The sequence below is a fragment of the Oncorhynchus gorbuscha genome, linkage group LG20 (genome assembly GCF_021184085.1).
Source record: "Oncorhynchus gorbuscha isolate QuinsamMale2020 ecotype Even-year linkage group LG20, OgorEven_v1.0, whole genome shotgun sequence".
Classification (NCBI taxonomy): Eukaryota; Metazoa; Chordata; class Actinopteri; order Salmoniformes; family Salmonidae; genus Oncorhynchus; species Oncorhynchus gorbuscha.
Window position 1 is genome coordinate 572,793 of NC_060192.1, and position 26,510 is coordinate 599,302.

Consider the following 26,510-nt stretch of genomic DNA (forward strand, 5'->3'; position numbering starts at 1 on the left):
CACCCACACGCACAAAACCACGTACACGCTCATTCTCTCACTCACTGTCTCTCTCACTCACTCACTCACTCACTCACTCACTCACTCACTCACTCACTCACTCACTCACTCACTCACTCACTCACTCACTCACTCACTGTATACGTGTGTGTGTGTGTGCTTTTGTCTTCCAGGAGGAGTAAGAGAGAGGGGAAAGGGAGAAAGAGAGTTGTAGAGTGAGAGAGGAGAGGAGGATGGAGAGAGATACCTGCCCCCCCCCCCATTGCAGCGCTCCCTAATGGCCAGTGCATGCTACTGCAGCGCAACAACACACAACCTCAACCCCTCCTGGACGGACACACACACACACACACACACACACACACACACACACACACACACACACACACACACAGCACACACTCTGACTGCTACTGCAACCATATCAATCCATTAGAAATGTTTTCAGACTCAAACCAACAGTCCTGTATTCAAGCTCTCCTCTCCCTCTCTCCCTCTGCTATAGACCCACCCCTGGCACACATACATATAGGATCTACAGTTTAAATGTATTACAGTATTATTATTTCTATTATTACTACTATTGTTGTTATTATTATTATTACTATTAATAAGTTGTTGTTGTTATATTGACACTTTATCTTTAATGGTCCAGTTGAAACTCTTTAAAGTGCTTTGTCCCTGGTTTGTTCTTAAAGGCATGACTTCTCCAGTGTTATTCCCAGTGACTAGTGTTGAGTAGTTCTCCTCCAGTGAAGTCAGATCTTTACATGACACACAGCCCGCACGCCAACATTAGCTACTCAAAATGGCGTTGAGGTTCAATTTGCGGGCTTGCATTTTGTCCTGCTCATTTTGATGATGATGAAGTACGAAGAACGGACATTTTCCGTAGCTAATGGCATTATTTTTATTTTTTTTGCATTGCGTACTTGTGTAAAGTTGAATGTAGGTTTAAGGCTGCTTCCCAGCTGGCGTATGAACTGACCACACAACACACCCATTGGATTAGTGGTGTGTTTTCCCTGCTGTTTTGCTTGTCTTTTATTCCGAAATAGGGAAACTACCCTCTACTGAACTGTATGCTCCCGCACCCTCACCCCTTTGGCGCAAGAAGACGAGGGAAAACGAGGGAAGACGATGCAGCATGTACCTTTCTATATTGTTGTTCTTATACTTGATTCTCTGTGTGTTTGAGCGTTGCAAATAATCACTGACTATACCTTACGTTTGAAATGATTACACACTATACTACAGTTTCATCGTGGTGACTATACTGCATTATTTGCATGAATTTGAAACCATAAATTTGGTGTTATTGTTTAATTGTGTGTATTTTTTACTGAATGCTGGTGATCTGTGAACTCCTATGTCTATTTTCTGAACTTTGTAAAGTGCATCAAAGTATTTTTGTCTGGAGAGTAATACCATAAAGAGGATGGATGATGATGATGATGATGAAGATGATAATGATGACAAATGTGTAATGATGATGCTTATAAACATGCTTTTGTACAGGCTCTATTGCTGAGGCAGAGTGGGTTGGTCACTAACAGTGTTTCATATGGTTATTGGTATGATTTTATTGTGAACAGATATGGTACCTATATATATATATATATCCAGGGGCATCATTTATAAAATGTTAGTACGCACAGATTTGATCATAAATTGTCCATATGGCAAAATCCACATCAACGATGTGATGATAATATGCAATTTACATAGATTTTGCATTAAGTTTTGTGATTTATAAATGAAAAGTGTTTTTTTGTGAACAACTATTTATGGGTGTTGACATTTAATCATATTTTCAGAAATTATTATACAATTGTGTGATGGCAGAAATGTACTATAGGAACGAAGAACTTTTATAAATGTATCCCCTGGTCAGGGGACCCACATGGTGTGCATCAGTGCTGGGCTGGAACAATAACCTGCACATCGTGTGGTTCAGTAGAGTGTACCAGTATGTAGTGTCCCTCCCTCCCTGTTGACATGCCTTGCTGTCTGGCAGTGCACTTAATCCTAGGACCCCTAGGGGGAGCCAACATATACACTGAAGCACCTTTATCTAAAAGGTTTAGAAATTGGGTTAAACATTTGGGCTTGTCCTAAGAGCTGCCATACACACACACTTTAAGGCTCCAGTCACACACAGGGCCGTGCACTTTTGTGTTTTTCCAGTAAACCCCTCACCTGTGTAGTCTCAGTAATAGGATCAGAGCTAATCAGGCCAGCTAACACCTTCAGGTTAAGGTCACTCAGAGAGATGGCATTACCTCACACGGTCATTGATTAAACGAAAACTGTTTGTGCACGTGCGTGTATATTCGTCCTATCCAGCTCGAGTTACATAAAGCCAACCGCTCCAGTATTAGTAGAGTCCTGTTAGTCCTAACCTTCATTTTAAGTCCTCCTCTCAATTGTGGGCTTGCCATCAGACTCACGTCATCCACTTTCACAAGATGGAGTTTGTAAATGTGAATCCAATATTTCTCTTCTTGGTTCTTCTTCAGTGACGATGAATTCTGTTCTTCCAATGAGCATTCCTCTATAATAATGTTGTGTGTTGAGGTGTTATACAATATGTTACCAATAAAGACAACTCTTGTCAATGCTAAGATCAGCTGTGTGTGTCTGGATCTCTTCCTGACACCACGGGAAACACACACATCTACTAAATCATATTGGGAATAAGCACTATTGGCTGAAACCTTGTGTGTGTGTGTTTTTTTTACACTTCCTCTTCCAATTATAATGTGGGAAGGTCAAAATAATAAAAACACATCTAGCAAAGCTATTCATTGTAAAATGTTGTTTACTTATCCTTGCCATTATCGTACCTGATGATAATTGTGTTGCTAACGTACGATCTGGGTCACCAGTTTGCCTGGGAGGGGCTCCCTGGGCAAGAAAAGGTTGAATAACCCTAAATAGGTACAGTGGGGCAAAAAAGGATTTAGTCAGCCACCAATTGTGCAAGTTCTCCTACTTAAAAAGATGAGAGAGGCCTGTAATTTTCATCATAGGTACACTTCAACTATGACAGACAAAATGAGAAAAAAAATCCAGAAAGTCACATTGTAGGATTTTTAATGAATTTATTTGCAAATTATGGTGGAAAATAAGTATTTGGTCACCTCCAAACAAGCAAGATTTCTGGCTCTCACATTTCTGGCTCTTTCTTTTTTTTTATTGGTCTATTAACTAATTTAATTTACCACCTGGTGATGTCACCAGGCAGGCCAAAACACCATCCCACCAAATTTCACAGTATTATTCCAACCTCATATTATGGAAATATATACAAAACACAGGAAATCGTGTTTTTGACTGTTCTGAGCCTTTAGATTCTGCATTTATGGCAGAAAATCGTATGTTTTTCTGCCCAAATATACCCTCCCACAGGGCAAAAACTCTGAAATTACATTGACTCAATGTGGAAAACTGATTGGATTTGCAAAAAGTCCTCAAAGTAAGAGAATTTGGCATTTTTCCCCCAATATCTATCTGCAGGCTGCTAGCTAGCTAGGAGACACCGGTAGACAGTATCCTTCACCCCCACCTACCAAGCACTGCCTTCCGGCAGTGGAAAGTAGCTAGCTAGCCAGCTAGCTAGGACAGGTTTTTTATTTATTTAAATTGTACTTTTTATTTTTTTATTAACAACAAATCAATACAGAAAGTACAAGAGAGAACACAAGGATATATAGATGATATACAATGGACAATTGAGCTTGGGGGTACAATATCACATTACACAAGGACCTTAAGGGACATTCATACACATAATTCTAACAGCTTTTTTGTTAGTAGAGTATTTAATTGTCTTAAAATACATTTCAATTTCTTTTTTTAGGGTAAGAAAATTAGTTTTTTTGTTTGTAAATTTACATTTGTGAATATGAAATTTGTCCAAAAGAAAAATGAAATGAATGACATGAAAATGTTTCAGCTAATTCCTATCGTAGGTAAAGAATCCAAGCGGTACATCTCTCTACAATAGTGTTAAACCTTCATAAAAGTGTTCAATTATAAATCTACTGATGTCTTGCCACAGTTTTCTTACATTAATACAATGCAACACTGTTTCTGGGTGGTCATTACAAAAGGAGCAATTTGATTTAACGTTTTCCTTAAACTTCTTCATATAGTGGTTGGCAGGATAATATTTATGAATAATTTGAAATGAAACTTCCTTAATTTTGTTAACAAGTAGGTATGTGTGTGGCAACATCCAAACTTTTTTCCAACAGATACGATCAATAAATCCATTCCAATAAGGCATGACATAAGGTATAGATACAACATCCTGCTGAAACAAGGTTCGCATCAATCACTCTGTTGTTGAATGGACCAAAAGAGAAACAAATATTTCCTACTGATGAGTCAACAGGGTCAACAGAAGGTAGGCTCTGAGGGTCAGGTCTTTCCTACTGATGAGTCAATAGAAGGTAGGCTCTGAGGGTCAGGTATTTCCTACTGATGAGTCAACAGGGTCAATAGAAGGTAGGCTCTGAGGGTCAGGTCTTTCCTACTGATGAGTCAACAGGGTCAATAGAAGGTAGGCTCTGAGGGTCAGGTCTTTCCTACTGATGAGTCAATAGAAGGTAGGCTCTGAGGGTCAGGTCTTTCCTACTGATGAGTCAACAGGGTCAATAGAAGGTAGGCTCTGAGGGTCAGGTCTTTCCTACTGATGAGTCAACAGGGTCAATAGAAGGTAGGCTCTGAGGGTCAGGTCTTTCCTACTGATGAGTCAACAGGGTCAATAGAAGGTAGGCTCTGAGGGTCAGGTCTTTCCTACTGATGAGTCAACAGGGTCAATAGAAGGTAGGCTCTGAGGGTCAGGTCTTTCCTACTGATGAGTCAACAGGGTCAATAGAAGGGTCAGGTCTGTCTGATGGCTCTGAGGGGTCAGGTCTTTCCTACTGATGAGTCAACAGGGTCAATAGAAGGTCGGCTCTGAGAAGGTAGGCTCTGAGGGTCAGGTCTTTCCTCTGATGAGTCAACAGGGTCAATAGAAGGTAGGCTCTGAGGGTCAGGTCTTGACACGTTCATGAATAACAGAGCAACACCTGAGGGAATGGCATCTAAAACAATTGAAAAACCTTTAGGTGTTACAGGGACCTTGTAAAGAATTCCTTTATAACTGAGTAAAAGACCCTCTGCATTTACCAGTTGGCTCACAAGGTGAGCAATATTATTTTGGCACCAATATTCTAAAAACAAAGAAGTATTTTTATACAATATATCTCGATTATTCCATATATAATATCTGTGTGGAGAAAGAATGTGTTTATAAATTAAGGACCATGACAAGAAAACCTGCTGATGAAAGGCAGAAAGTTTCACTGGAACTTTGTTAATATTATATAGCTAGGACAGGTACACCACAGATAGAACAATTAGCAATATGTTTCACCGGATGTATAAATCTGAAGCATCCGGTTGGCGTTTCCACTCACCGTGGTGATGCTAGGAAGCCCAGGGGCCAGAAGTGGGAGAAGATGGAGCTAGATGGATTTTGACCGACATTCTATTCATTTTGTCATCGATTAAACATTTGATCTCAATACACTTCTCTGTTCCTTAAACTGGAATATGTTATGAACAGAGTGGACTACGTTTTGTAGACTTGACCCTTTATCAAAGTTTACAAACATTGCATTGTTTATAGGTGCAAGAGCGAATTGTTGCAAACGTGCGCTTCATAAAGTAGGCGTTCCCTAATGGGAATATGCAAATACATATTAGAACGTTCCAGTAGAATATCGCAAGCTCGTGCTTGTTCTGCCCACTATGATTAATTTGCTCAAATTGGAAACAACAGGCTGTGCATCTTCTTGGCTTATTCAAAACAAATATTTGTCTACACAGTGTCCTTCACTTCACAAACGTGGTCGGCAGATAGACCCTGTTTTAATGATTTCACGTTGAATCCGTGTTAGTTGACAACTCAACCAACATGTAATCTAAACTAGACTTTGAACTGTCCAATAATAAGTAGATCACATGTACCTTATCTCTTACATAAAGAAAGCAGAAAATGTGTGCACCTCGCTCCTCTCCTACAAGGATGACGTAACAGTGTGACGCATATCAGCACTAGAGTCGGACAGTGCGATCAGAAAGCCTGCCAGCCAGTTTACAGAAGAGACATACGGTGAGAACAGTCTCAGAAGGCAAGCAAGTTAAAAGCTAGTAGCCTACGAAAATCCTCGAAGTCGCGCAAAGTAAGTACAGTAGGCGCTTTCTAAAACTATTATTGCGTTATTTGAGAAAAACGCGCCAGTCATAGCTTGATAGACCGTGTCTATAGGTTGTCGAACTCGTGGCTATTGCAGTTTTCTTATTTGTCTAAATATATACATTTACCGGGTCCTTTATATATATATAAGCATGAATTATATGTTTTCCAGCCAAGTATAGGCTACCAGTAGCTGACACACATGATGCGCGCACAAAGCGCAATGCAAGGTCACGTGTTGGGTAGCGGTGCGTGGGTAACGTCACTGGGGAAGCCAAGCCAGTAAAAAAAAGCCATATTACAACCTATGTGATAATTGCGTTGCTTGCTCTATAACCCTTTCGTTCATATGCCACCGTGATATACAATTGTCAGACACAACAAAAATACAACAGTCACACAGTGGTGGAATAAATTCAACCCCACATATGTTTGTTTCATCCCAAAACCGGAGAACAACATCTGTCAGGTGAAGTCCACAAAGCAAATATTGCATGTAACAAACAGTTATATGACCGGTCAAGCAAGTTCATGTTTCTGACAGTTTATTGAACAACTAACTGATTTAGAACCACTGAGAGACAGGAGCACTACCTTTCCAGCACAATATCAACTTAAACATTAAAACATTATTCAATCAACAAGGATATACACTTAGTCTAATATAGTTCAAACAAACTTAAACATAACAAAAACAATTTAGTCCAATCAATGTTGCTAAATAACATGTGGCTGTCTATGGTACGGATTTCTGTGTGTGTGTGTGTGCTCCAAAATAACATATGGACCTACCCTACTTGTAGACTAGAAGCCAATACCATCCTCCTCACAACATGAAAGACTGTCATACAGTAGGCCTAGTACATGCTTTTAGTTTTTGTTTAATATTTTCAACTTGTGTGTTTATTTACAGTGCAGTGGTCCAAACAGAAGTGTGTATTTCCACACACACACACACAAACTAGCTTTTTTATTTGAATTGTATTTAAGTCAGTTAAGAACAAATTATTATTTACAATGATGGCCTACCCCGGATCAAACACTCCCTTAACCTGGATGACGCTGGGCCAACTGTGCCCCGCCCTATGGGACTCCCGATCCCAGCCGGTTGTGATACAGCCCGGGATCGAACCCGGGTCTGTAGTGCCTTAGACCTCTGCGCTACTCTGTCCCCTTTTAGCTAGTTGAAAAAGCAAAGAACATGTGTGTTAAGTACGGAAAATGTGTGCAGGACATAATGCATATACATCTGGTGGACATTGGGCATAAAAGCCAATTTATGGTCATTCCGGATTCTGTATTGGCCATACAGCATTTATTGCAATGCAGCCTCTGCAGAAGTCAGGGCATTCATACTTCTTGCAGAGCAGAGCTGTTGTGAAGGTAGTTGTCAAGGAAGTGAGTTTGTGTTTATACAGGACAGACCGCCCCCACCTACAGTCAACCAATCATGCCAATGCGGAACTATACGAAGCCAAACGCATTGTTTCAACATTTGGGAGGTGCACAGAGCTTGATTTGGCCTCCGCATGCCTCTGGAGGCACTGCAATTGTGTCACACCCTCTGTCATTCTCACCCATTGCTGCGCACTGTAAATCGGCGTTAATTCTCTGGAACCAGCATTGCTGGAGCGTGAGCCTACTAGGCAACACTGTAATATTGAACTGTGAATCGTTAACTTCCTCACATGGGCAACAATGAACCAGCTAAGTTAGCTAGCTAGTTAGCGTGAGCCTACTAGGCAACATCTAGGCTACATATTGAACTGTGAATCGGCTTAAACTTCCTCACATGGGCAACAATGAACCAGCTAAGTTAGCTAGCTAGTTAGCGTGAGCCTACTAGGCAACATCTAGGCTACACATTGAACTTCAATTGTCTCACACCGTTATAATCGTTGGCCTGTACGGAGAATTAAGTCAAATCCAGAAGTCCAAATCCCCCTATCCATCCATGGCTTAGGAAAGGGCCGATTTTAGCTAGCTAGCTACTGCAGTACAACAACACAAGCAGACCAGAAACAGGCACGTTTTTATGACATTTACATTTGCTTTTGATGTAATTTGATTGGTATGAAGCCAAATCCAACCTGGCCTCCCTTGGGGGGTGGCTTTGCTGCGCCAGGACTACCCACAGTTGAGATCAGCTCAATGCTGTTTGGCAAATTATTTAATAATTGTTTTATCAAAGGGACGCCAAACACATGCTGGCATCAATCAAATGCCGGCAACATGTCATACTCTTTGTCCAGACAGCATGAGGTACATGCACTACACATACTGAGACAGAGGGACACTGTTTCCCTCACTCTGATGACTCTGAGATATAGATTCAGATAATTGAAGGAAAATTACGAGAACACAGAAAGATGAAGGATAAATAGTTTTATCATTTGAAATGCTTAATTGGTGGGAAGCCTGTCTTCCCTTGTCATCCATAACTACACGCCACTGCTTCAGTGTCTTGAGATATCTTTGTCAGATGTTACTATGGAATACTGAAGTATAATTACAAGCATTTCATAAAGTGTCAAAGGCTTTTATTGACAATTACGTGAAGTTGATGCAGAGTCAATAGTTGGAGTGTTGACCCTTGTTTTTCAAGACCTCTGCAATCCGCCCTCTGGCATGCTGTCAATTAACTTCTGGGCCACATCCTGACTGATGGCAGCCCATTCTTGCATAGTCAATGCTTGGAGTTTGTCAGAATTTATGGGGTTTTGTTTGTCCACCCGCCTCTTGATGATTGACCACAAGTTCTCAATGGGATTAAGGTCTGGGGAGTTTCCTGGCCATGGACCCAAATTATCGATGTTTTGTTCCCCGAGCCACTTAGTTATCACTTTTGCCTTATGGCAAGGTGCTCCATCATGCTGGAAAAGGCATTGGTCATCACCAAACTGTTCCTGGATGGTTGGGAGAAGTTGCTCTCGGAGGATGTGTTGGTACCATTCTTTATTCATGGCTGTGTTCTTAGGCAAAATTGTGAGTGAGCCCACTCCCTTGGCTGAGAAGCAACCCCACAGGAATGGCCACAGGATGCTTTACTGTGGGCATGACACAGGACTGATGGTAGCGCTCACCTTGTCTTCTCCAGACAAGCATTTTTCCTGATGTCCCAAACAATCAGAAAGGGGATTCATCAGAGGAAATTACTTTACCCCAGTCCTCAGCAGTCCAATTCCTTTACCTTTTGCAGAATGTCAGTCTGTCCCTGATGTTTTTCCTGGAGATAAGTGGCTTCCTTGCTGCCCTTCTTGACACCAGGCCATCCTTCAAAAGTCTTCGCCTCACTGTGTGTGCAGATGCACTCACACCTGCCTGCTGCCATTCCTGAGCAAGCTCTGTACTGGTGGTGCCCCGATCCTGCAGCTGAATCAACTATAGGAGCTCGTTGGACTTTCTTGGGTGACCTGAAGCCTTCTTCACAACAATTGAACCGCTCTACTTGAAGTTCTTGATGATCCGACAAATGGTTGATTTAGAAGCCATCTTACTGGCAGCAATATTCTTGCCTGTGAAGCCCTTTTTGTGCAAAGCAATGATGACGGCACGTGTTTCCTTGCAGGTAACCATGGTTGACAGAGGAAAAACAATTATTCCAAGCACCTCCTTTTGAAGCTTCCTGTAACGCTCGTCCTCTTCTTCTGACGAGGAGTCGCAAGGATCGGACCAAAGCGCAGCGTGGTACGTGTTCATGACGATATTTATTCAACTCAGAATACTAAAACAAAAATAACAACGAGAATGATACGAAACGAAACAGTCCTGTCTGGTGACATACACAAAGACAGAAAATAATCACCCACGAAACACAGGTGAAAAAAGGCTACCTAAGTATGATTCTCAATCAGAGACAACTAGAGACACCTGCCTCTGATTTAGAACCATACCAGGCCAAACGCAAAACACAACATAGAAAAACGAACATAGACAACCCAACTCACGCCCTGACCATACTAAAACAAAGACATAATAAAATAACTAAGGTCAGAACGTGACACTTCCAGTCTGGTTGTAGTTATTATAGGACTATTCCCTTTATACCATTTGTATGTCATTAACCTTTGACTATTAGATGTTCTTATAGGCACTTTAGTATTGCCAGTGTAACAGTATAGCTTCCGTCCCTCTCCTCGCTCCTCCCTGGGCTCGAACCAGCAACACAACGACAACAGCCACCATCGAAGCAGCGTTACCCATGCAGAGGAAGGGGAACAGCTACTAGAAGTCTCAGAGCGAGTGACGTTTGAAACGCTATTAGCACGCGCTAACTAGCTAGCCATTTCACTTCGGTTACACCAGCCTCATCTCGGGAGTTGATAGGCTTGAAGTCAGAAACAGCGCAATGCTTGACGCACAACGAAGAGCTGCTAGCAAAACGCACGAAAGTGCTGTTTGAATGAATGTTTACACGCCTGCTTCTGCCTACCACTGCTCAGTCAGATACTTAGATACTTGTATGCTTGTATGCTCAGTCAGGTTATATGCAACGCAGGACACACTAGATAATATCTAGTAATATCATCAACCATGTGTAGTTAACTAGTGATTATGATTGATTGTTTTTTATAAGATAAGTTTAATGTTAGCTAGCAACTTACCTTGGCTTACTGCATTCGCGTAACAGGCAGTCTCCTTGTGGAGTGCAACGAGAGAGAGGCAGGTCGTTATTGCGTTGGACTAGTTAACCGTAAGGTTGCAAGATTGGATCCCCCCGAGCTGACAAGGTACAAATCTGTCGTTCTGCCCCTGAACACCCACTGTTCCTAGGCCGTCATTGAAAATAAGAATGTGTTCTTAACTGACTTGCCTAGTTAAATAAAAGGTATAAAAACAAAAATTATATATTTAAAAAAAGAATCGGCCCCCAAAAATACAGATTTTCATAACAATTTCCGATTGTTATGAAAACTTGAAATCGGCTCTAATTAATCAGCCGACCTCTAGTGTGTGTGTGTGTGTGTGTGTGTGTACGTAGGTCTACTTGTGTGTGTATACGTGGAGGAGTGTGTGGCTGTAAGTGTGAATGTGACTACGGTCTTTTTTTTGTGCAGACTCTTATTTGCCATTTAGGCAGCCTGGTCTAAGTACATAAATAATGATATATGATCCAGCCCATTTCATAAATGTGTTACATGTGCACACAGCACAGGCTGGGTCAGTGGGAACGTGTGTCTGTCTGATTATGTAATCTCTCTCTACACAGCCTGAGTAATAACGATTTACAGGACTGGACCAAAACCCCCCTGAGACAACGAGTGAGAGAGAGTAAAATAAAGAAGCAGTAGAGAGAGGACACCCTGTACTCTGTGTGTCCCGTGCTCCTGGAAGAAGTTTCCTGTAGGCCCCAGATCCAGGATCAGCTGCCCATCCTCCAATCTCAATCTTAATCTCAGGAGGGAAGCACACAACTGAACTGAAATCAGCATCTAGAGGATAACTTCCTCCTAATCCTGGCGTTTCCTGGCGACAGGTGTTTTTGATCTACTTCCAGGATTAGCGAGAGGAGCCACAGCTAATAGGCTACCATGCACCGCATAAGGACTACGGTTGTTAGGCTACGGCCTATCGCGGCCCCCCAGACAGCCAAGAGCCAATCACAGGCCAGGTTGGCAGCTGTGGGAGGGGCTTTGAGGACGTTTCAGCCAATGAGGAGTTACACTGCGTCGGTGTCGGCCGAGCCTTTTCTGAATGGGACTAGTTCTAATTATGTGGAAGAGATGTACTACGCGTGGCTGGAGAACCCTAGGAGTGTACACAAGGTAGGAGACTGTGTGTGTCTGTGTGTGTCTGTGTGTGTCTGTGTGTGTCTGTGTATGTCTGTGTGTGTCTGTGTGTGTGTGCGCGTGTGCATGGAGTTGCTTCCCAGGACAATGGCCTCTTTATGTTCAAAACACAGTGGGACAAGAGTTATACAAACACCACGATCAATAACCTTTGCTCAGGGCAAACACACATGAGCGCATACACACTAGTGATGCGTTGGTTGACTCATAACTCACAATACCTGCGGTTATATCCGCGGGGTGAGCGGGTTTAGGGTCAAGAAATATTGTGTGGGCGGTTTTGAATAAAGAGAAAACAATGCATTAAAAATCCATAAATGTATCATTCTTGTGCAATTCATATCTATAGGCTTTTATTCTATTTTAATTTTTTAATAGTCATTTAGGTTTTTCTTTAAAAAAAAAATCTGACGTTGGTGCGTAAGCCTAAACTTTAGGGCCCTAACTGTACACACGCCAAATACACAGGAAATGCTTTTGGGAGCTCGGACAGAACAGTTTGATCCACTAAAAAAGACACGAGTTTAATTCCATAAGAGAAAAGCTGTGAAATCGAGAGTGGGAAATAAGGAGAAGGGAAGGAACACCTAATGTTTGGGAAAGATGTTTTGTGTAGTAATTGTTAGGTGTTTTTTACATGGGATAAAATTAAAGACTAGAAAATGGTATATCATACGCTACAGTTGAGGAACAATGGAAAAGTAATTCTGCTTTGATAAATTTGTAATTCCACTTTTGGAAAATGGCCCTTGAATGTTTTACTTCACCTACTAGAGAGCACTTCTTTGTCTACAACCATTCAGCATCATTCACATCCTCTTTTTAAAATGTTAATTTAACCTTTATTTAACTAGGCAAGTCAGTTAAGAACAAATTATTATTTACAATGGCGGCCTACACAGGCCAAACTCAGACGACGCTGGGCAGTGTAGTTTGTTTTGGCCCGGTGAGAATGGGGAGAGTTTAATCCACGGGGAAAGGTACCACCCTATCTTTTCAGAAGGATTCAGTCTGCATATTGGTTTGTCAAAGTGCAATGGCAGGTAACAGACTGCGTTTATGTACATGGAACATTAGAGGGAGCCTTAACCCCATTAAAATGAAAAAAGTACAAATTAATTATTGATATTGCTCTGTTGCAAGAAACTCATTTGGACGATAAGGAGCATCTGAAATTGCAACAAGAGTGTTTTTCTCAGTTTACATCCAGAAGTAGAGGTGTGGCAATTCTTATGAAAAAGAACCTACCACTTAAGGTGTTGAATTGTGTGAAAAATACATTTGGTTGTTTTGTCATAATTTAAGGTACTTTACAAGGGAAGGAAATTTCCATGATGAATATTTACTTCCCCCTCTGCCAACCCACCTGATTTCATCACTAAGGTATTTCTAGACTTCTCAGAATTAAACTCAGTCACTGCAGTGATGGGATCGGATTTTAATTGCTTTTTGACCCCATTTATTGACAAGTTTCCCAGCAGCATAGCTTCACCCTCTCCTCAAGCTAGGTCGCTTAAAGCTATTTGTGATGATCTGGGGTATGCTGATGTCTGGAGAACCTTTCATCCCTCCAACAGAGAGTTCACCTTTTACTCTGCACCTCATGGATGTCAGACTAGAATAGATGACTGTTTTATGCCCAGCACCTCTTTGCAGACGGTTTTATCTGCTAGGATAGGAAGCATAGTCATTTCTGATCATGTGATCTTGGACATAAAACTCAAAGGGTCACTTAGACATTGTAGATTGAATACAACCATTCTTAAAGACCATACATTTACATCACATTTTATTACAGTTTAAAGCATTTTTTTCTATTAACTCTCAATCAACAGATAACCACTCGCTCTTTTGAGAAATCTGTAAAGGGTACACCAGGGGTCTGATGATGTCATACTCAGCCACTAAAAGGTGGAGAAACACGTGAAAAGCAAAAAAACATTAGATGGTGAATTGGCAACTGAAAAGAAGACTACATAAACATGTCCACTCCTGCCCTATTAAAGGACATATCAGTCTTTAGATCAACATTGGACTCTCTCCTAACACAGGATGCTAGAAAGAAAATTAGATTTGTCAGGCTAGAGCTTTATGAACATGGTGATAAACATGGAAAATATTTGGTGTACCTAGCTAAAAAGAGAGCAGACTCTCAGTCAATTGCTACTATTACTGATTCTGATGGCAACCATTTAAATGAAAATAAATGGATAAATGAGCAATTAAAGACATTTTATTCAAATATTTATGCCTCAGAAGTGACAAATGATGGACCCAAACTAATGGAGGACTTATTTTCTAAGATTGAGCTCCCAACTATTTCCAAAGAACTGAGGTCTTTCCTTAATGCCCCTATTACCAAGGAAGAGATAATGTTTGCAATTGAGAAATGGCAAAATGGTAGGGTCCCAGGACCAGACAGGTTTTGTAGTGAGTTCTATAAGAATTCCACGGCCTGATCTTTGAGCCATTGCTTGGTAGGGTCCCAGGACCAGACAGGTTTTGTAGTGAGTTCTATAAGAATTCCACAGCCTGATCCTTGAGCCATTGCTTGGTAGGGTCCCAGGACCAGACAGGTTTTGTAGTGAGTTCTATAAGAATTCCACGGCCTGATCCTTGAGCCATTGCTTGGTAGGGTCCCAGGACCAGACAGGTTTTGTAGTGAGTTCTATAAGAATTCCACGGCCTGATCCTTGAGCCATTGCTTGGTAGGGTCCCAGGACCAGACAGGTTTTGTAGTGAGTTCTATAAGAATTCCACGGCCTGATCCTTGAGCCATTGCTTGGTAGGGTCCCAGGACCAGACAGGTTTTGTAGTGAGTTCTATAAGAATTCCACGGCCTGATCCTTGAGCCATTGCTTGGTAGGGTCCCAGGACCAGACAGGTTTTGTAGTGAGTTCTATAAGAATTCCACGGCCTGATCCTTGAGCCATTGCTTGGTAGGGTCCCAGGACCAGACAGGTTTTGTAGTGAGTTCTATAAGAATTCCACGGCCTGATCCTTGAGCCATTGCTTGATATGTTTAACCACTCATTTTCAAATGACTGCATCCCTCAAACACTGAGGGAAGCTAACTTATCACTTATTCTCAAAAAGGGAAAATGCCCAGAGTCTTGTTCCTCATACAAACCTATTGCTCTTCTGAACGTGGATAGAAAATTGCTTTTTAAAATCCTTCCCACATGACTAGAGGACTTATTGCCACTAATTGTGAAATGAGACCACACTGGCTTCATTAAAACCTGTTGGTACTAGGGGGCAGTATTTTCATTTTTGGAGAAAAAAAAACGTTCCCGTTTTAAACGGGATATTTTGTCCGGAAAAGATGCTAGAATATGCATATAATTGACAGCTTTCGATTCCAAAACTGTAAATATATTGTCTGTGAGTATAACAGAACTTATGTTGCAGGCGAAAGCCTGAGAAAAATCCAATCCGGAAGTGCCCCAGGTTTTGAAAGCTCTGCGTTCCAATGACTCCCTATTTGGCTGTGAATGTACCATCAACGAGCTTACGCTTTCTCCGTATTCCCCAAGGTGTCTACAGCATTGTGACGTAGTTTTACGCATTTATGTTGAAGAATAGCCGTAGGCGGCTACATTGTGAGGGAGTTTTACGCATTTATGTTGAAGAATAGCCGTAGGCGGGCACATTGTGTAAGTGGTCACATGGTGGCTCCGAGAGAGATTCTCGCGTAAAATACAGAGGTAGCCATTACTCCAATCGGTCCTAGTGAAAAAAGAATTGTCCCGACGGATATATTATCGAATAGATATTAGAAAAACACATTGAGTATTGATTCTAAACAACGTTTGCCATGTTTCTGTCGATATTATGGAGCTAATTTGGAATATTCTTCGGCATTGTGGTGACTGCAATTTCCGGGCGATTTCTCAGCCAAACGTGAAGAACAAACAGAGCTGTTTCACCTACAGAAATAATATTTTGGGAAAAAATGAACTTTGGCTATCTACCTGGGAGTCTCGTGAGTCTCTTGAGTGAAAACATCCGAAGTTCATCAAAGGTAAACTATTTAATTGATTGATTTTCTGAGTTCCATGACAAGGTTGCCTGCTGCTAGCAAGGCATAATGCTATGCTATGCTATGATAAACTTACACAAATGCTTGTCTAGTGTTGGCTGTAAAGCATATTTTTGAAAATCTGAGATGACAGGGTGATTAACAAAAGGCTAAGCTGTGTTCCAATATATTTCACTTGTGATTTTTATGAATAGGAATATTTTCTAGGAAGATTTATGTCCGTTGCGTTATGCTAATTCGAGTCAGGCGATGATTATGCTCCCGGATCCGGGTTTGAGAGTCACAAGAAGTTTTAAGGACCGTAACTTTTGTAATAATGTCTGTCGGCTTCTTAATGTTATTCAAGCCTACCAACTAAGTGCTGTGGATGGTCTTGTGCTCTCCCAAGATGCTGAAAAAGCATTTGACTGTGTGTAGTGGTCCTACCTATTCTTTGCTCTAACTAAATTCACTCTAGGTGACAACTTTATGGAATCCTCAGTCTACAGTCCTTACTAATGGGCTAAGGTCAAAAAGCTACACCACACACAGAGGTACCAGACAGGGATGTTCTTTGTCCCCTCTCCTATTTGCATGGGAAATCTTTCCCCTTTGTTTTGTTTTTGCATTTTCTCACCTGTCCCTAAATGTATTTGCTGCTCGAGAGAAGTAGATGAAAGAGAACTTTACCAATGTCAAATAGATTGAAGCATTCTATCGATGTGTGACATATTTTCCGGTGAGCAAGTGTTTATTTAGTCTACTAGGGCAACAAGTAAAGACAGAAGAGAAGCTGCATGTATAGTATCTAATTATAGACAAGTTGACTTAACAAATCCAGAGTGGCACAGCAGTCTAAGGCACTGCATCTCAGGGCTAGAGGCATCACTATACAGACCCTGGTTTGATTCCAGGCGGTATCACAACCGGCTGTGATTGGGAGGGGGGCGCACAATTGGCCCAGTATCGTCCGGGTTAGGGTTTGGACGGGGTAGACCGTCATTGTAAATAAGAATTTGTTCTTAACTGACTTTTCTAGTTTATTAAAAGGTTAAATAAAAAAATATAAATAAGAAAAGCTTGTGAATATGTGAATAGGATTCACATTCCAGAACAGATTTGTTCCATGTGTTTTTGTGAGGTTGTTATTTATTCTCAGTGTCAGGAGGCCAGAGAAGAAGGTTTCTGATTAGGAACATTAGTTCATGGCAACGTGTTGTGTTAGAATGACGTAGCTGTCAAAAGACAATGGACTTATTTTGGGGATTTGTGTGTATTGTCAGGTAATACTGCACTGTTGGAGCTAGGAACACAAGCACTTCGCTTCAACCGTGATAACATCTGCACAAATGTGTATGCGGCCAATCACATTTGATTTAGTGGCTGATGGTGTGTGTGTGTGTGTGTGTGTGTGTGTGTGTGTGTGTGTGTGTGTGTGTGTGTGTGTGTGTGTGTGTGTGTGTGTGTGTGTGTGTGTGTGTGTGTGTGTGTGTGTGTGTGTGTGTGTGTGTGTGTGTGTGTGTGTGTGTGTGTGTGTGCGGAGAGTTGCAATATTGTGTGGTCTATAGGGGCATACGCAGATGTGCATACGCATGCATGTACACACAAGCCCCTTCCACACACATACATACATTTACATTGAAGTTTAGCGGTCGTTGTGGTTTCTCTGTGGTATTCCAGTGACAACTGCCTAATCTCTAAAGCCTGTAAGCTCATTAGACTTCTCCCAGGTTAGAAACAGTTACAGTTACGTGTGTGTGTGTGTGTGTGTGTGCGTGTGCGTGTGCGTGCGCGTGCGCATGTGTGTCTTTGACCACATGGTTGACCCAGTCTTAATCAATATGCCGAGTCAGAGGCAGTGCAAGGTGCTCAAGGCGGAAAGGTCGGAATGTCCTGCTGCTTCCTGTTCTCTTGGTTTGGTCATTATTTCACAAGTATAGAGAGGAGTAGGCAGGAGGCAGTCGCAGGTTTAGAACTACTGAGTTTATTAAAGCACTATATACACTGCTCAAAAAAATAAAAGGAACACTTAAACAACACAATGTAACTCCAAGTCAATCACACTTCTGTGAAATCAAACTGTCCACTTAGGAAGCAACACTGATTGACAATAAAATTCACATGCTGTTGTGCAAATGGAATAGACAACAGGTGGAAATTATAGGCAATTAGCAAGACACCCCCAATAAAGGAGTGGTTCTGCAGGTGGTGACCACAGATCACTTCTCAGTTCCTATGCTTCCTGGCTGTTTAGGTCACTTTTGAATGCTGGCGGTGCTTTCACTCTAGTGGTAGCATGAGACGGAGTCTACAACCCACACAAGTGGCTCAGGTAGTGCAGCTCATCCAGGATGGCACATCAATGCGAGCTGTGGCAAGAAGGTTTGCTGTGTCTGTCAGCGTAGTGTCCAGAGCATGGAGGCGCTACCAGGAGACAGGCCAGTACATCAGGAGACGTGGAGGAGGCCGTAGGAGGGCAACAACCCAGCAGCAGGACCGCTACCTCCGCCTTTGTGCAAGGAGGAGCAGGAGGAGCACTGCCAGAGCCCTGCAAAATGACCTCCAGCAGGCCACAAATGTGCATGTGTCTGCTCAAACGGTCAGAAACAGACTCCATGAGGGTGGTATGAGGGCCCGACGTCCACAGGTGGGGGTTGTGCTTACAGCCCAACACCGTGCAGGACGTTTGGCATTTGCCAGAGAACACCAAGATTGGCAAATTCGCCACTGGCGCCCTGTGCTCTTCACAGAAGAAAGCAGGTTCACACTGAGCACGTGACAGAGTCTGGAGACGCAGTGGAGAACGTTCTGCTGCCTGCAACATCCTCCAGCATGACCGGTTTGGCGGTGGGTCAGTCATGGTGTGGGGTGGCATTTCTTTGGGGGACCTCACAGTCCTCCATGTGCTCGCCAGAGGTAGCCTGACTGCCATTAGGTACCAAGATGAGATCCTCAAACCCCCTGTGAGACCATATGCTGGTGCGGTTGGCCCTGGGTTCCTCCTAATGCAAGACAATGCTAGACCTCATGTGGCTGGAGTGTGTCAGCAGTTCCTGCAAGAGGAAGGCATTGATGCTATGGACTGGCCCACCCGTTCCCCAGACCTGAATCCAATTGAGCACATCTGGGACATCATGTCTTGCTCCATCCACCAACGCCACGTTGCACCACAGACTGTCCAGGAGTTGGCAGATGCTTTAGTCCAGGTCTGGGAGGAGATCCCTCAGGAGACCATCCACCACCTCATCAGGAGCATGCCCAGGCGTTGTAGGAAGGTCATACAGGCACGTGGATGCCACACACCCTACTGAGCCTAATTTTGACTTGTTTTAAGGACATTACATCAAAGTTGGATCAGCCTGTAGTGTGGTTTTCCACTTTAATTTTGAGTATGACTCCAAATCCAGACCTCCATGGGTTGATAGATTTGATAATCTATTGATAATTTTTGTGTGATTTTGTTGTCAGCACATTCAACTATGTAACGAAAAAAGTATTTAATAAGAATATTTCATTCATTCAGATCTAGGATGTGTTATTTTAGTGTTCCCTTTATTTTTCTGAGCAGTGTATATCTAAAAGCAGGACGAAACCAAAGTACATAATAATAAACCACTCAGGAAATAGTAGGATAAAATAAACATTTACAATGACCGACAAAGTCTTCTTCGATTCAATTTTCAACTCCCTTATACTTTGCTTGAAAAATACCAATGTACTAAATAAATACCCTACCGTCTAATACTACACTCACTATTTTCAAAATGATATCAAATCAAATGAACACCCCCCCTACTCCACTAACTAAATGTATTTATTCCCACCTCATGTCATCATCCTGAAAGGATGGGACACCACCACTTAGCACACCCTGTAACTCTTCTGATGTCAGGTCACCCAAATACCTCTCTGCAGCTGCCACCACAACCTCCATTTTCTGCGACTTCCATTCCATCCCTGCAGTACAGTTGATAACCATTACGATAAATGCTGAAAATCCGATCACTTTTTGGCCTGTCCCTCTGTACTGGTATATCTCTACTACTCTCACCACTCCTCCCCCTTAACCAATCTTCCTCTACTTTCTTCACTGCCTCAGTATATGACAAATTCTGCACTATTCTAACCCTGGAAACCTCAACCTGCCTTTCTCGCACGGGACATTTCTGATCCCCAGCTCCATGGGCACCCCTACAATTAACACATTCCACTACATTCCCCAATACTACACATTCCTTTGTCTCATGCCCTTCTGCACACTTCTCACACGTTGGACCCTCCCTCCTACACACTGCTGCCACATGCCCATAAGCTGGACATCTGTAATATCGTAATGTATTCATCACATACACTGATGACTTATATATCCTAACTTCACTTTGTCGAGTAAAAGGACTCAACTTCAGAACTCAAAAGAACAGACAATGACTCTTCTGCTTCCCCACTCTCGCCACCCTGTCTGTGTCGCATCAAATGACGAGCATCACATACACCGGGTATCTTTCCCCTCAGCCGGTCAACTTTTATATCTACTGCTACCCCAGTTATCACTCCTTTCATTGGTGCCCTTATCTTGAGAGCGAAACAATTCACTTTTCTTGCCCCAATTGGTTTTACTCTGAGAGCCTTCTCCCTTTGACCAACAGAAACACAAACAATTATTACTAGACCACTTCTGGTTACCCTCACCGATTCCACAACTCTTTTTTCACCCACCGTGAAACCACAAATGGATCAGCCAAAAAGGCAAGAGTCCACTTTTTCCATAAACTTCACTCCTACTGTCACAGACTCCTCTTCTTCCTGACCCTCGATGCATTCCTCGGTCTCCGTTATCTTCACCACACCTACCACCTCCGATACTTCACTCTCATTCACTTCCATTCCTCGGTCTCCGTTATCTTCACCACACCTACCACCTCCGATACTTCACTCTCATTCACTTCCATTCCTCGGTCTCCGTTAACTTCACCACACCTACCACCTCCGATACTTCACTCTCATTCACTTCCATTTCTCCTCCTGTCTTCAGCTCCATCTGGTTACACTTTCTACCATTCTTCTTTAACAAACCATCTCCCTTTTTTCCACCATTTTTATCCGACCCTCTTCTTCCCTCTCTCTCTCTCTTAGACCTCATCCCTCTCTTTTTCCAAGTATATGTCTCCTTAAGATAATACTGCACTACTCCTGACAATCATCTTGTTCTTTCTTTCTCTAAGGACTCCATTTACACCACCTCGCTGGCTCCTTTGTTTTCGGCATCACCGACAAAGACAAATGACAGAGGGAGTTTATATACAGTGATATAGGGGAGATTGGCACCAGGTTCGGCAGAAGCTAGAAGGCCGGCGATGCCGAACGCCTGAGCTGGGCAGGAGGGGGGGGAGCCAAAGCCAAAGCGAAGGCTGGTGTGACAGATTGAATGAATGTGTAACTGCATGTTATTGTACATCAAGATTTGTATAGTGTAGAGTAGTTTTTGGCTCAATGATAGCGTTTTGATCAGATTAAAATGCAAATTTTGCTAAACTCATTCAAAAGCACTCACTGTGAGTGATATGGTATGGGTCACATCCAAAAGAGAAATGCACTAAATGAATATTGTTTGTTTTCTCCCCTTGTGTTAAATTAGTTTAAAGGGCACTTCCTCCTTTGACCTCATTTTAGATTTGGTTCATTAGGAAATGCTAGCAACCATGACTGAATTCAAACGTGAGTTGGTTTTGGGGTGTGGTTTGATATGGGTGTCTCTTGTGTGTGCTCACAGGTGGCAGAGTTAGCTAAATTATTTAGCCAATTAGCTTCAGCTAGCTGGTGTGCGACCGTGGCAAAGTTGGTTTGACTTTCGATAGCCTATCTCTAGGGCTAGTTAGGGAAATGAGACAACATTTTGTAAATATTTTAAAAGCTTTCAATATTTGTACATGTGTAGTGGAAAAATAAAGACCGTGAACGATGATGAAGGCCAGTGATGAAGATGCATCGAGCGACTTGCTGGCGCCAAAGCCCTAGGGTCACTGTAGCCAGGAGACATTCCCACAGAAGTCCGAGGGTCACTGTAGCCAGGAGACATTCCCACAGAAGTCCTAGGGTCACTGTAGCCAGGAGACATTCCCACAGAAGTCCTAGGGTCACTGTAGCCAGGAGACATTCCCACAGAAGTCCGAGGGTCACTGTAGCCAGGAGACATTCCCACAGAAGTCCTAGGGTCACTGTAGCCAGGAGACATTCCCACAGAAGTCCGAGGGTCACTGTAGCCAGGAGACATTCCCACAGAAGTCCTAGGGTCACTGTAGCCAGGAGACATTCCCACAGAAGTCCGAGGGTCACTGTAGCCAGGAGACATTCCCACAGAAGTCCTAGGGTCACTGTAGCCAGGAGACATTCCCACAGAAGTCCTAGGGTCACTGTAGCCAGGAGACATTCCCACAGAAGTCCGAGGGTCACTGTAGCCAGGAGACATTCCCACAGAAGTCCTAGGGTCACTGTAGCCAGGAGACATTCCCACAGAAGTCCTAGGGTCACTGTAGCCAGGAGACATTCCCACAGAAGTCCGAGGGTCACTGTAGCCAGGAGACATTCCCACAGAAGTCCTAGGGTCACTGTAGCCAGGAGACATTCCCACAGAAGTCCTAGGGTCACTGTAGCCAGGAGACATTCCCACAGAAGTCCTAGGGTCACTGTAGCCAGGAGACATTCCCACAGAAGTCCTAGGGTCACTGTAGCCAGGAGACATTCCCACAGAAGTCCTAGGGTCACTGTAGCCAGGAGACATTCCCACAGAAGTCCGAGGGTCACTGTAGCCAGGAGACATTCCCACAGAAGTCCTAGGGTCACTGTAGCCAGGAGACATTCCCACAGAAGTCCTAGGGTCACTGTAGCCAGGAGACATTCCCACAGAAGTCCGAGGGTCACTGTAGCCAGGAGACATTCCCACAGAAGTCCGAGGGTCACTGTAGCCAGGAGACATTCCCACAGAAGTCCGAGGGTCACTGTAGCCAGGAGAGGTGAAGACTTATGAAACTTGAATTGACTAAATGAATGTTACTGTGTGAATTAAATTGTCATGTTTGGATTGTTTCAGGAGTTCATAAAGACCTATGAATTTTTATATATTTCATTGTACTCTAAATGATATGGATTTATTGTTACAGAAAAACTGTTGTTCTGTTCGTTGGACAGCGCATAGTTCAAAGTGGAGCTATAATTTAGATAATAGTTATATCCAAGAATGTGTGTTTTGATTTCCCTGACGTTCTTTTGATGTTTTGAGCCATGCAAAGTGCAAAGTGATGTTAATTAGATTATAGACCCTCTACACGAATTCTCTGTATTCCTCAGAGGAAGTGAATTTCCACTATTCTACATATGCATTTCAACAATTTATAGTTCGTTTAAGGTTTTTAAGTCCTTGAAATTCTGAGCTATTGAAATTGTAACATATTGTCCCGTGTATATTGTGTAATTTACCTAAGGTCCCTAACTAGCCCAATATGAATATTGTAACATATTGTCCCATGTATATTGTGTAATTTACCTAAGGTCCCTAACTAGCCCAATATGAATATTGTAACATATTGTCCCGTGTATATTGTGTAATTTACCTAAGGTCCCTAACTAGCCCAAGCTCTGGCTTTTACTGGACATGAATTAACAAAATGTCCAGCAACTGTATGAATATTGTAACATATTGTCCCATGTATATTGTGTAATTTACCTAAGGTCCCTAACTAGCCCAATATGAATATTGTAACATATTGTCCCATGTATATTGTGTAATTTACCTAAGGTCCCTAACTAGCCCAATATGAATATTGTAACATATTGTCCCATGTATATTGTGTAATTTACCTAAGGTCCCTAACTAGCCCAATATGAATATTGTAACATATTGTCCCATGTATATTGTGTAATTTACCTAAGGTCCCTAACTAGCCCAATATGAATATTGTAACATATTGTCCCGTGTATATTGTGTAATTTACCTAAGGTCCCTAACTAGCCCAATATGAATATTGTAACATATTGTCCCATGTATATTGTGTAATTTACCTAAGGTCCCTAACTAGCCCAATATGAATATTGTAACATATTGTCCCATGTATATTGTGTAATTTACCTAAGGTCCCTAACTAGCCCAATATGAATATTGTAACATATTGTCCCATGTATATTGTGTAATTTACCTAAGGTCCCTAACTAGCCCAATATGAATATTGTAACATATTGTCCCATGTATATTGTGTAATTTACCTAAGGTCCCTAACTAGCCCAATATGAATATTGTAACATATTGTCCCATGTATATTGTGTAATTTACCTAAGGTCCCTAACTAGCCCAATATGAATATTGTAACATATTGTCCCATGTATATTGTGTAATTTACCTAAGGTCCCTAACTAGCCCAATATGAATATTGTAACATATTGTCCCATGTATATTGTGTAATTTACCTAAGGTCCCTAACTAGCCCAATATGAATATTGTAACATATTGTCCCATGTATATTGTGTAATTTACCTAAGGTCCCTAACTAGCCCAATATGAATATTGTAACATATTGTCCCATGTATATTGTGTAATTTACCTAAGGTCCCTAACTAGCCCAATATGAATATTGTAACATATTGTCCCATGTATATTGTGTAATTTACCTAAGGTCCCTAACTAGCCTAGTTGGTTTGGGGGTGTGGTTTGATATGGGTGTCTCTTGTGTGCTCACCAGAGTTAGCTAAATATGAATATTGTAACATATTGTCCCGTGTATATTGTGTAATTTACCTAAGGTCCCTAACTAGCCCAATATGAATATTGTAACATATTGTCCCCTAAGGTCCCTAACTAGCCCAATATGAATATTGTAACATATTGTCCCATGTATATTGTGTAATTTACCTAAGGTCCCTAACTAGCCCAATATGAATATTGTAACATATTGTCCCGTGTATATTGTGTAATTTACCTAAGGTCCCTAACTAGCCCAATATGAATATTGTAACATATTGTCCCGTGTATATTGTGTAATTTACCTAAGGTCCCTAACTAGCCCAATATGAATATTGTAACATATTGTCCCGTGTATATTGTGTAATTTACCTAAGGTCCCTAACTAGCCCAATATGAATATTGTAACATATTGTCCCGTGTATATTGTGTAATTTACCTAAGGTCCCTAACTAGCCCAATATGAATATTGTAACATATTGTCCCGTGTATATTGTGTAATTTACCTAAGGTCCCTAACTAGCCCAATATGAATATTGTAACATATTGTCCCGTGTATATTGTGTAATTTACCTAAGGTCCCTAACTAGCCCAATATGAATATTGTAACATATTGTCCCGTGTATATTGTGTAATTTACCTAAGGTCCCTAACTAGCCCAATATGAATATTGTAACATATTGTCCCGTGTATATTGTGTAATTTACCTAAGGTCCCTAACTAGCCCAATATGAATATTGTAACATATTGTATGTATATTGTGTAATTTACCTAAGGTCCCTAACTAGCCCAATATGAATATTGTAACATATTGTCCCATGTATATTGTGTAATTTACCTAAGGTCCCTAACTAGCCCAATATGAATATTGTAACATATTGTCCCATGTATATTGTGTAATTTACCTAAGGTCCCTAACTAGCCCAATATGAATATTGTAACATATTGTCCCATGTATATTGTGTAATTTACCTAAGGTCCCTAACTAGCCCAATATGAATATTGTAACATATTGTCCCATGTATATTGTGTAATTTACCTAAGGTCCCTAACTAGCCCAATATGAATATTGTAACATATTGTCCCATGTATATTGTGTAATTTACCTAAGGTCCCTAACTAGCCCAATATGAATATTGTAACATATTGTCCCATGTATATTGTGTAATTTACCTAAGGTCCCTAACTAGCCCAATATGAATATTGTAACATATTGTCCCATGTATATTGTGTAATTTACCTAAGGTCCCTAACTAGCCCAATATGAATATTGTAACATATTGTCCCATGTATATTGTGTAATTTACCTAAGGTCCCTAACTAGCCCAATATGAATATTGTAACATATTGTCCCATGTATATTGTGTAATTTACCTAAGGTCCCTAACTAGCCCAATATGAATATTGTAACATATTGTCCCATGTATATTGTGTAATTTACCTAAGGTCCCTAACTAGCCCAATATGAATATTGTAACATATTGTCCCATGTATATTGTGTAATTTACCTAAGGTCCCTAACTAGCCCAATATGAATATTGTAACATATTGTCCCATGTATATTGTGTAATTTACCTAAGGTCCCTAACTAGCCCAATATGAATATTGTAACATATTGTCCCATGTATATTGTGTAATTTACCTACGGTCCCTAACTAGCCCAATATGAATATTGTAACATATTGTCCCATGTATATTGTGTAATTTACCTAAGGTCCCTAA

The 26,510-nt window shown here is 41.6% G+C and overlaps 2 protein-coding genes across 11 annotated transcripts in view; both read left to right on the top strand.

Annotated features, from left to right (window-relative positions):
* Positions 1–2,626, top strand: part of LOC124006676 (calcium/calmodulin-dependent protein kinase type II subunit beta-like) — a 72,248-nt gene extending 69,622 nt beyond the window's left edge. For all 10 annotated transcript variants that reach the window (XM_046316726.1, XM_046316728.1, XM_046316730.1 and 7 more), the window contains one exon: positions 174–2,626. The gene's annotated coding sequence lies outside the window, so the exon portion shown is untranslated. The remainder of the gene's footprint in view (positions 1–173) is intronic.
* Positions 2,627–6,094: 3,468 nt separating this feature from the next.
* The window catches only part of LOC124007119 (2-oxoglutarate dehydrogenase, mitochondrial-like), a 48,829-nt gene continuing 28,413 nt past the window's right edge, over positions 6,095–26,510 (top strand). The window contains 2 exon segments of the mRNA XM_046317437.1: positions 6,095–6,236; positions 11,460–12,015. Of these exon segments, the coding sequence (XP_046173393.1) occupies positions 11,782–12,015 (234 nt within the window). The 5' untranslated portion in view covers positions 6,095–6,236; positions 11,460–11,781.